General features: G+C 46.2%; 1 protein-coding gene across 1 annotated transcript; it reads right to left on the reverse strand.

The window, feature by feature from the left end:
* Positions 1-6,372: 6,372 nt before the first annotated feature.
* Positions 6,373-7,401, reverse strand: LOC133242683 (melanoma-associated antigen B4-like). The gene has a single exon (XM_061408829.1). The coding sequence runs from the start codon at positions 7,399-7,401 to the stop codon at positions 6,373-6,375; it is 1,029 nt and encodes a 342-aa protein (XP_061264813.1).
* Between the last annotated feature and the right edge of the window lie 3,487 nt (positions 7,402-10,888).

Genomic DNA, 10,888 nt, shown 5'->3' on the forward strand with positions numbered 1-10,888 from the left:
GATTGCCGGGAGAAATATCAATAACCTCAGATATGCAGATGACACCACCCTTATGGCAGAAAGTGAAGAGAAACTAAAAAGCCTCTTGATGAAAGTGAAAGAGGAGAGTGAATAAGTTGGCTTAAAGCTCAACATTCAGAAAATAAAGATCATGGCATCCGGTCCCATCACATCATGGGAAATAGATGGGGAAATAGTGGAAACAGTAGCAGACTTTATTTTTCTGGGCTCCAAAATCACTGCAGATGGTGACTGCAGCCATGAAATTAAAAGACGCTTACTCCTTGGAAGGAAAGTTATGACCAAAGTAGATAGCATATTCAAAAGCAGAGACATTACTTTGCCAACAAATATTCATCTAGTCAAGGCTATGGTTTTTCCTTTGGTCATGTATGGATGTGAGAGTTGGACTGTGAGGAAGGCTGAGCACCAAAAAATTGATGCTTTTGAACTGTGGTGTTGGAGAAGACTCTTGAGAGTCCCTTGGACTGCAAGGAGATCCAACCAATCCATTCTGAAGGAGATCAGCCCTGGGATTTCTTTGGAAGGAATGATACTAAAGCTGAAACTCCTGTTCCATGGCCACCTCATGCGAAGAGTTGACTAACTGGAAAAGACTTTGCTGCTGGGAGGGATTGGGGGCAGGAGGAGAAGGGGACGACAGAGGATGTGATGGCTGGATGGCATCACTGACTCGATGGACGTGAGTCTCAGTGAACTCTGGGAGTTGGTGATGGACAGGGAGGCCTGGCATGCTACAATTCATGGGGTCACAAAGAGTCAGACAGGACTGAGTGACTGATCTGATCTGATCTGATCTGATGAGTCACAAATATTTGCCACTTAGTTTGAGTCACTTAGTATTGCCACAGCCAGTCCCTCCCATCAGGAAGCTTCTACAAGCCTCTTTACCTTATCCATCAAAAGGCAGACAGAATGAAAACCACAATCAGAAAACTAACCAAGCTGATCACATGGATCACAGCCTTGTCTAACTCAATGAAGCCGTGTAGGGGCATCCAAGACAGACAGGTCATGGTGGAGAGTTCTGACAAAACATGGTCCACTGGAGAAGGGAAAAGCCAAGCACTTCAGTATTCTTGCCTTGAGAATCCCATGAACAGTATGAAAAGACAAAAAGATATGACACTGAAAGAGGAACACCCCAGGTCAGTAGGTGCCCAATATGCTACTGGAGAAGAGTGGAGAAATAATTCCAGAAACAATGAAGAGACAGAGCCAAAGTGAAAGCAACACCCAGTGGTGGATGTGACTGGTGATGAAAGTAAACTCTGATGCTGTAAAGAACAGTATTGCATAGGAACCTGGAATGTTAGGTCCATGAATCAAAGTAAGTTGGAAGTGGTCAAACAGGAGATGGCAAGAGTGAACATGAACATTTTAGTAATCAGTGAACTAAAATGGATGGGAATGAGCAAATTTAATTCACATGACCATTATATTTACTACTGTGAGAAAGAATCTTAAAAAAGAAATGGAATAGCCTCATAGTCAACAAAAGAGTCCGAAATGCATTACTTGGGTGCAATCTCAAAAAGGACAATATGATCTCTGTTCATTTCCAAGGCAAACCATTCAATACAACAGTAATACAAGTCTATGCACCAACCATTAATGCCAAAGAAACTGAAGTTGAACAGTTCTATGATGACCTACGAGACCATCTAGAACTAAAACCAAGAAAATATGTCCTTTTCATCATAGAGGCTTGGAATGCGAAAGTAGGAAGTCAAGTGATACCTGGAGTAAGAGCAAGTTTGTCCTTGAACTCCAAATTGAAGCAGGGCAAAGGCTAACAGTTTTGCTGAGAGAACGCACTGGTCATAGCCAACACCCTTTTCCAACAACACAAGAGAAGACTCTACACATGGACATCACCAGATGGTCAATAACAAAATCAGATTGATTATATTCTTTGCAGTCAAAGGTGAAAAATCTCTATGTCATAAGCAAAAAAAAGACCAGGAGCTGACTGTGGCTCAGGTGATGGACTCCTTTTTGTAAAATTCAGGCTCAATTTGAAGAAAGTAGGGAAAAGCAGTAGGCCATTCAGGTATGACCTAAATGAAATCCCGTATGATTATACAGTGGAGGTGACAAATAGATTCAAGGGATTAGATCTGGAAGACAGAGTGACCGAAGGACTATGGACGGAGGTTTGTAGCATTGTACAGGAGGCGGTGATCAAAACCATCCCCATGAAAAAGAAATTCAGAAAGGCAAAATGATTGTCTGAGGAGTCCTTACAAATAGCTGAGAAAAGGAGAGAAGCAAAGGCAAAGGAGCAAAGGAAAGATATATCCATCTGAATGCAGAGTTTCAAAGAATAGCAAGCAGAGATAAGAAAGCCTTCCTAAGTGATCAGTGCAAAGAAACAGGGGAAATCAATAGAATGGGAAAGACTAGATTCTCTTCAAGAAAATTAGAGATACCAAGGGAACATTTCATGCAACAATGGGCACAAGAAGGACAGAAATGGTGTGGACCTAACAGAAGCAGAAGCTCTGTAGAAGAGGTGGCATGAATACACAAAAGAACTATACTAAAAAGATCATAATGATCCAATAACCATGACGGAGTGATCATTCACCTAGAGACAGACATCCTGAAATGTGAAGTCAAGTGGGCCTTAGGAAGCATCGCTACAAACAAAGCTACTGGAGGTGATGGAATTCCAGGTGAGCTTCTGCAAATCTTGAAAGATGGTGCTTTAAAGTGCTATACTTAATATGCCAGTAAATTTGGAAATCTCAGCAGTGGCCATAGGACTGGAAAAGGTCAGCTGTCATTCCAATCCCACAGAAAGGCAATGCCAAAGAATGTTCAAACTACTGCACAATTGCACTCATCTCACATGCTAGCAAAGTACTGCTCAAAATTCTCCATGCTAGGCTTCAATAGTACATGAATCAAGAACTTCCAGATGTCCAAGCTGGATTTAGAAAAGGCAAAGGAAACAGAGATTAAATTGCCAACATCTATTGGATCATAGAAAAAGCAAGAGAATTCCAGAAAAGCATCTACTTCTGCTTTATTGACTACCCTAAGGCCTTTGACTGTGTGGATCACAATAGAATGTGGAAAATTCCTAAGAGATGGGAATACCAGACTACCTAACCTGCCTCCTGAGAAATCTGCATACAGGTCAGGAAGCAACAGTTAGAACTGGATAGAACAATGGACTGATGTCAAATTGGGAAAGGAGTACATCAAACTGTATATTGTCACCCTGCTTATTTAACTTGTATGCAGTGTACATTATGTGAAATGCCAGACTGAATGAAGTACAAGTTAGATTCAAGATTGCTGGGAGAGATATCAATAACCTCAGATACGTAGATGGAACTACCCTTATGCCAGAAATAGAAAAGAAACTAAAAAGCCTCTTGATGAAAGTGAATAAAGAGAGTGAAAACCTGTCTCAAAACTCTGTCTAGAAAAGAAATTCTGTCTAGAAACTCAACATTAAAGAAACTAAGTTGCCTAACTTACCACATCTACCTGTGGTCTCTCAGGCCAGAAAGCTGTGACTGGAAATTGAGGCCTTCTGATGGCTGGCTGCACCTGTCCTCAGTCAGGCTCCTAGGAAGACCTGCATTTCCTCCCTATCTTCACTATTACTGTCCTCTCTCCAGGTCCTCACACTGACTTCCCATCTCCTAACGAGACCTGTCCTCTCAGCAACAGCCTTAAATTCCCTGAGACCACCTCGGAGGATGTGACAGCTGCCAACCTGTGGCCATTCATGGCTGACCCTAGGGGAGGGATGCTATAAAGGTGGTATAGTGTGATTGGTTCCTTTAGTCCTCATGGTCCTCTACTTGATTCTTGGCATGACCTGGATTTCCTCCTGAGGTTGACCTCTGAGCCCCAGTGCCTCACCTCCTGAGATGCTCTGAAAGGAAATGTGGGGGATGCATCATTCCTGTGTTCCCAGACTTGCAAGTGCGAGGTGTAGAGGGGCAGGGCTGTGTTTTAGGTGCAGTTCCTTTATCCTCATTTGGGGTCACTAGTTTTCCACTCTGTACTGAAGTGAGGCTTCTACCAGTAGACCAAGGCTCTCACCTCCCTGAGACCCCTCCAGCGGAAAGAGAAGCACTTCAGCCAGAAAGCTTTCTCCTGGGTCTCATAGGGCTGACATCAGGGGTGGGCCTCTACAGTCTCCCCTGTTCTGGGCTGAGTGGTCCTCTTGCCCCTCGTTCAGGGACCTCATCCTCACTCCTGACCAGACCCAGACTGCAGCCTCCACTCCCCTGAGGCTGTGATCCTCAGAACAAAGCCATTACTTTCTTGGAAGTTCTGGATTGGAAGACAGGATGAACCAGATGTATGCAAAGCTACTGGGGCCTTCTGAAGAGGAGAACATTCTAGGGCTCCACTCTCTTCTGGAGTCAGTGGTCCCCCAGTCTTAGATCAGGTTTCTTACCTTGACTTCCGGTAGCATATGGGAATCCACCCTCTCTACTGGCTGAATCAGCTGGCCTGAGGCCAAGGCTTTCGCCTTCTTGAGACAACAGAAGGGGAGGTGAGAGAGCTACTGCCTAGCTACCCTTGGCTGTTCCTCCGTGCTGTCCCCCTTGCTATTGGGGGGTCCACTCATCAGCACCCAGTGTCCTCACTGTAAATCCTAAGGCCTCTTAGGATCTCCTACTTGGGCAGAATTGGAGCTGCTGTCACAAAACCAAGGTGCTCAACTCCCTGAGAACCCCTCCACTCTTGCCCTGCAGGAAAGGAAGGCACACCTCAGACAGACTGCTCTCCCCATGGCCACACAAGGCAAGAAGCAGGATATAGTTTGTGGGACCCCTAGTGTTCTAAAACCTTCCCCTTGATAACTATCAGAGGCTGGGACTCTTCCATCCATTGACCTGAGGACACAGCGCTTAAGCTAAGGCTTTATGTCCCTGAGAATTAAGAAGGATAAATGAGGGCATATTGATCTTTTCAGAGTATCTGACATTGCATGTGTTCATGACCACATTGTCCCTGAGTAGTTTTGTCTTCTTTCATACCATTCATTTATCAGCATTTTTAAAAATTTATTCCAAAACAGTTCTTTGGGACAGGGCCCCATGTATCCAACCAGACACATTTTTTGGAGTATTTAGAGGAAAAATGAATGAAAAGACATGATCTCTGGCTTAGGCTGGGAGAAGTGGCATATTGTGGGCTCTGCACGAATCCAGATCAGGGGACTAGTCCTAGGAAGGTCACTTCATCAGTTTATGAACTTGAGAAAGTTGCAAGTAATCCATCCATGAATGGAGTCTGCTAAATCTAATCCTGCATGAATGCTGGAATGCATGTACTACATATATAGCAGTGGCATATTGATTAAGAAGTATTGGTTTAAAATAAGTGGAAGTTATGATTACTATGAACCCCTCAAATACCATCTTCCCATCTGAGTTTATTTTTAATCCAGGAGAGAGCAGAGAATATGCAGTGAATTAGGACAAAAGAAACAAATATTCTTAAATGAGCTAAATAACTCAAAGTATTTATTTTTACTAAAAGAAAGTTTAAAAGAAAGAAGGTAAAGCACAACATAAAGACTTTTTACTCTATTCTTTTCTCCATTTTCTTTTTGTTTCTCAATAGTTTCTGTGGTCTTCTTTCACATTAGCATGAAAATCACTCTTGCAGTGCTATGTTACCTACTTTCAGATCATAAAGACAACATAGTTGGCTCCTGAATTTCTTTTATATCTACCAAAACTGTACCTTTAAAACTTTTAAAACAGCAATGAATATAACAGCAGTATCATTACCAAATTAATACTCTGAAGAAAAACAACCTCTTACAAGTAAAAATATTTGAAAAAAAAAAAAAACAAATAATATGTAGAAGTTACTCGTGTGAAACAGAAAGAGAAATGTGATTGAAAGAAATGTGATCTAACCCCCATTACCATGTACTCTTTAGAAGCTTGACTACTCTTCAAGAAAAATTCTCTTCTAATGTCATGCTATCTTCTTTGCATGGTGAACAATATATTCAGTACTTTCAGTGTGTTTTACAAATACCCAAACTTTTAAAACATTAAAACACATTAAAACAGCTGGAAAATACAATTTATATGATTTATACATTTGAATTCTGAAGCACAATAAACCTTATCAAATGTAAGAACATTTGAAAATACTAAATACCTCCGTCACCTCATTTCTCATATGGGTACAAGAAAACAGATATATATTTTGTTAAAACAAACTAGACCTAAACTGGCTTACCATTTAAAACTGTAACAAGATATGGATTTTGTTCACTCCACCCTAGTACTCTGAACTATTTAGGAGCTTGATTGCTCTGTTCTAACACAAAGGGAACAAAGTGCCCTGCCCCCCTCCCTAGATGTGGGAGGAGCTGCAGGACTTGGCCCTGGAAGGGGCACTGGCTTCAGCCAAGGTGGGAGCCCTGGCCACACCTCTCCGCCCTGCTCTCTCCGCCTGATCTCTCAGAGCCTCATCATAGAGGTCTGGGAAGGAACTAGGGACCCTACCATGGAACATGGCTAGAACCTCTAGTACCTTCATCTTACTGGTCTCAGCACAAGCTATCGGGCCCAACAGGAACTCGTAGCGTGGAGGATCACTATTGGGCACCCGGTGGTAGTTCAGGTACACCTTCTGCACCAGATCTTTGGTGATGAGCCTTCTAGGCTCCCCAAAGATCCAGTGCCTCCTCCCAGCATAGATCCCCAACATACTGAGGAATTCCCAGGTCTCCTCCTCGGTGGCACGGTTACCATTCATGAACATGACCCCCAGGAGCACTATGATGAGACCAGACTTAGAGGCCACCCCCCCATCACTTGGACAATCGTTTGCCCCGAGGTTGACCTTGCTGATGACGGTGTAGATGTTCCCTCTATGGTCGACTTCCTTCATCTCCAGGCCAAAGACCAGCTCCACGCGCTCACGGGCTGTACTGAGGATGTCAGAGAAGTGCTGTCTGTAATTCCTGCTGACAATTTTCATCAGGGCGCTCTGCATGATGGGCTCCTTCTTGGTGTACTTCTCCAGCAGGAACTCCACGAGTATCCTGGCCTTCCTGGCCAGAGGATCTTTGCGAGTGCTCTGAGTGGCAGGGGCTTCCTGGGAGGCACCTGCACTTTCCTCCTCGGGGCCCTGGACACCTTCATCAGATGCTGCACATGAAGGCCGTGCATCAGGAGAGCTAGGGGCCATGGCTCCCTGAAGCTCCTGATGATCGCCAGCAGGGGAGCTCAGGGGAGAACCCTGAGGGGCAGAAGAGGGGGAGGAGGGGCACTCCTCCTTTGGGGCTTCAGCAGCACTGGCCTGGGCCTCCTGAGTGTCTCCCCGGACCTGGTGGCATTTCCTGCAGGCATGTGACTTGTTCTTGTGCCTCCGAGGCATGGTGACAGCAGGTCAGAGACCGCAAGTGGGAGTGGGGGCAGGAAAGCAGGCAAGGAGGGCACCTGGAGGACAGACAAGGACATGCTGTGAGAGCCTTCATCGAGGAGAGTCCTCCCTGGCTTGAATGGTAGCCGCCTCTGAGGGGTCCTCGAGGCCAGTGCTCTAGGACCCACAGGGCTCCTGTTCTCCTGGTCAGCCTGTCCCCTGAGATCACTGATCAGCAAGGGAGAGTGAGCCTGGGGCGCAGCAGACAGTCCTGCCTGGGCGTTAGAAGTGGGGGGCGGCAGTGGGGGCTGGCAGGGGAGGCAGGTCCTCTCAGCTGACATTCTGAGTCAGGATGAAAATTGGTGCGAGACACCCCCATATCCAATGCCCCATCTCCCGCACCAAGCCCGTTCCCTCTCCTGTCTGAAATTGACGCTGCCACCTTCCCTGTCACCCCAGACCAGGAGAGGAGGGCGTACTCAGCCCCCCACTGAAGGGTCCCAGGACCTTCCCTTCTGCTGTCTCGTGGCTGCCCCTTCACAACAAGGCTCCAAGCTCCCCTCTCAGACCACCGCCCCCCTTCCCGATGTTTGGCTGGGAGGAAGCGCTGACCACAGGGGAGGGTCCTGAGTCGCCCGTTTGTCAGGGAGCATGGTCCTCATCCTGACTCTTCCTGAACCCTGACATCCTCACTCTACTGACGAGCTGCCAGCCCCTCAGACCAAAGTCCCCACTTCTCCGAGTGTCCTGTGTCCCAGGTCGCAGTGAGGGAGCCCCTCAGCCTTTAGAGCTGCCCGGCGGCTGATTCGCAGCCAAATCGCGGTGAGTGGGGGTTACACATGGCTGCCGTTCTGGGTATCGAGACCCTCAGTCTTCCCAAGGGTCCCCCCTTCACTCCACAGGGTTCGTGGCTCTTCCTCTACTGAGCAGAGCTGGGGTCCAGCAGAGCCTGACCGAGGCATTCTTTCCCGAGACCCCCTAGGGGTTAGTGGATGGTCTTGGGGTCTAAGAGCTAGGCTGGATCCTCTGGTCTGAGTGCAGGGGTAGTGTGGCCAGATGCTGTGCAGCCCCCTCTTTTCAGAGGGAAAAGGGAATCGGGGTACAGAGACGTGTGCCTGTACTCGTAACTCACGTCACCTCCGACCTTGACACCCGATGACACTTGGGTCTGCTCCCTCTGGCCACAGTCAATGGCAGCTCTCAGAGATACTGGCACTGTCAAGGATGGCGTCTCTCCCCCAGCGTACTTAGGAGGACGTCACTTCCTGTCATGCGCATCTGGGCTCCAGGAGGACAGTAGGGGCGGGACCTGGACAGGCGGGGTTCCAGGGGAGATTCTCACAGGATTGGCACGTGGACTTTCCCTTGACTATTAAGGGGTCCTGGGACGTCTCTGTCCTGAACTGTCAGCTGGCTCACTCCATGCCTCTCACTTGTGTCAGCACTCCCAACAGGAAGAATTGGGGAGCCCAAGCCTAACAGCCTTCCTGGAGCCCTGGAGACCAACACCGAAGGCTCTCTTGGCTTCTCTCTTCTATAGTAAGCGATGCTCTGTCGTTCTCCATGCCTTGCCTTAACCCCTGTAGATGCTGGGCTACGTCCCATCTGCTGACCTGAGGCCAAGGCCTCATATCGAAGATGTGAACCCCCGAGTCTCCTGGTATGAAGTGCACATACGTCTCATCTCGCTGTTTCTACACGAAGCTTCCTGGAAATGGCTGCTACAGGTAAGATGAGCTGAGAGGGAAGGATGGGAGACTGTCTTCTGTGGTGTGGAACCCCTCGCATCTCACTCAGAAACTTCACTCCTATTGACTGCTGACAGGGCCTGGAAATCCTTACCTTTCTGGTATAAGTCCACCCCTGTCCCCAACCATGCTCATACAATTCCAGAAGAGCAAGTGAAGGGGCTCCTTAGCCTGACAGTTCTCACTGTGGGCTGTCAGTCGACTGCAGGGTCATTGCTCAAAAGTTCTGAGATGAAGTTCTGTCGTTTTGTACAATTACTGTGATACTAACTTTTCTCTTTTAGTCCCTGGGTGATAGTCTATTAAGATTATCATTTAAAAGGGCCAGTTCTCATCCACTAGCATTCTGTGGTGGCTCAGACAGTAAAGAATCCACCTGCAGTGCGGGAGACCTGGGTTCAGTCTTTGGGTTGGGAAGACTCCCTGGAGGAGGGCATAGCAACCCACTCTAGTATTCTTGCCTGGAGTTTCCCCTTGGACAGAGGAGCCTGGTGGGCTACAGTCCATGGGGTCGCAGAGTCAGACACAACTGAATGACTAAGCACACATACAACAAACTTTGTGCTGCTTATTTCATGATCTGGGCCATACTGCCACATCCAAGCCAAACTTTGGTGCCCCATGGTCCTGGCATGGGGCCTCGGAGATGCTACCTCAGATTCCTTCAGTGAAGCTGTGGAGATTCATGATCCCAGGGCAGAGTGGAAGAATCCAGGGCTCAACTTTAAAGCCTTTTGCAGCTGATCCTATTGTCTGCTTCCCTTGCAGGCTGCACATCTATGCCAGTCTCTTAAGTACTCCCCCACCTGGGCACACATAGGGTCAAGTTCAGTGGAGACTTACTGTCCATCAGGGATTATTTAATTTTAGTTTTCACTTTTGTTAATAGTTTTCTTCATTCTTTCCATAAGATTTCCGTGGTTACTTCTGTGTACAAAAACAGCAGACCGTGTTTCATTGTGGTCTCAGCTGCTCTGAATGTGGTACTAAATCTGTAAAGGAGTTACAGAAAATTGACAGTCTTACAATATCTGTTCTTCATGAATATATATAACATACTATTCTGTTCTAGCCTTCTTTTTCCTAAGATTCTCAGGAAATTCTTCTCGTTGCCTCCATGAAGACTGTATACATTTTTCTAAAGTTTCTTTGTAGGTAAATTTTTTCTATGGTTGCTTTTGTTTATGGTATATTTTCTGTTACTTGGTGTAAGTAACTGTTGATTCTTCCAGACCAACTGGATGATTTTGCTGCCGTGATCTTTTTTTTATTCCAGATTTTTGAAGTCTCTTACATGTTTGAATATTTCCTGTCCTGTTTTCTAAGATTTTTAATTCGAGAATCAAATTGTTATTGTGATCTTTTCTTTTCATTACTTCTGACTTTTATTCATTTGGCATTGTTGTATAGAAAACTAGTGGCTATATGTACTTCTCTAGATTTTTTTTCTAGTTTTTAAATTCATAGATTTTTTAACAATTATTTTTAATTAGAAGATAATTAAATGGTGTGTCAGGTTTCCTGTATGAAACAGCTATAAGTATACATATATCTCCTCCCTCATGAACCTCCCTCCCACCCTCGACCTCACCCCTCTAGGTCATCACTGAGCTGATTCCTTGTGTCACCCAGCAACTTCCCCCTCATGCCTGTTGTCCACATGGTAGTGCATATTTGTCCACGCCACTCTCTCAATTCGTCTCACTGTCTGCTTCCCCCGATGTGTCCACATGCCCGTTCTCTACGTCTGTGTC

This window comes from Bos javanicus, chromosome X, assembly GCF_032452875.1.
Source record: "Bos javanicus breed banteng chromosome X, ARS-OSU_banteng_1.0, whole genome shotgun sequence".
Classification (NCBI taxonomy): Eukaryota; Metazoa; Chordata; class Mammalia; order Artiodactyla; family Bovidae; genus Bos; species Bos javanicus.

Excerpts from the sequence above, each read along its gene's own strand:
- LOC133242683 (XM_061408829.1), bottom strand. The coding sequence starts at position 7,401 with ATGCCTCGGAGGCACAAGAACAAGTCACATGCCTGCAGGAAATGCCAC.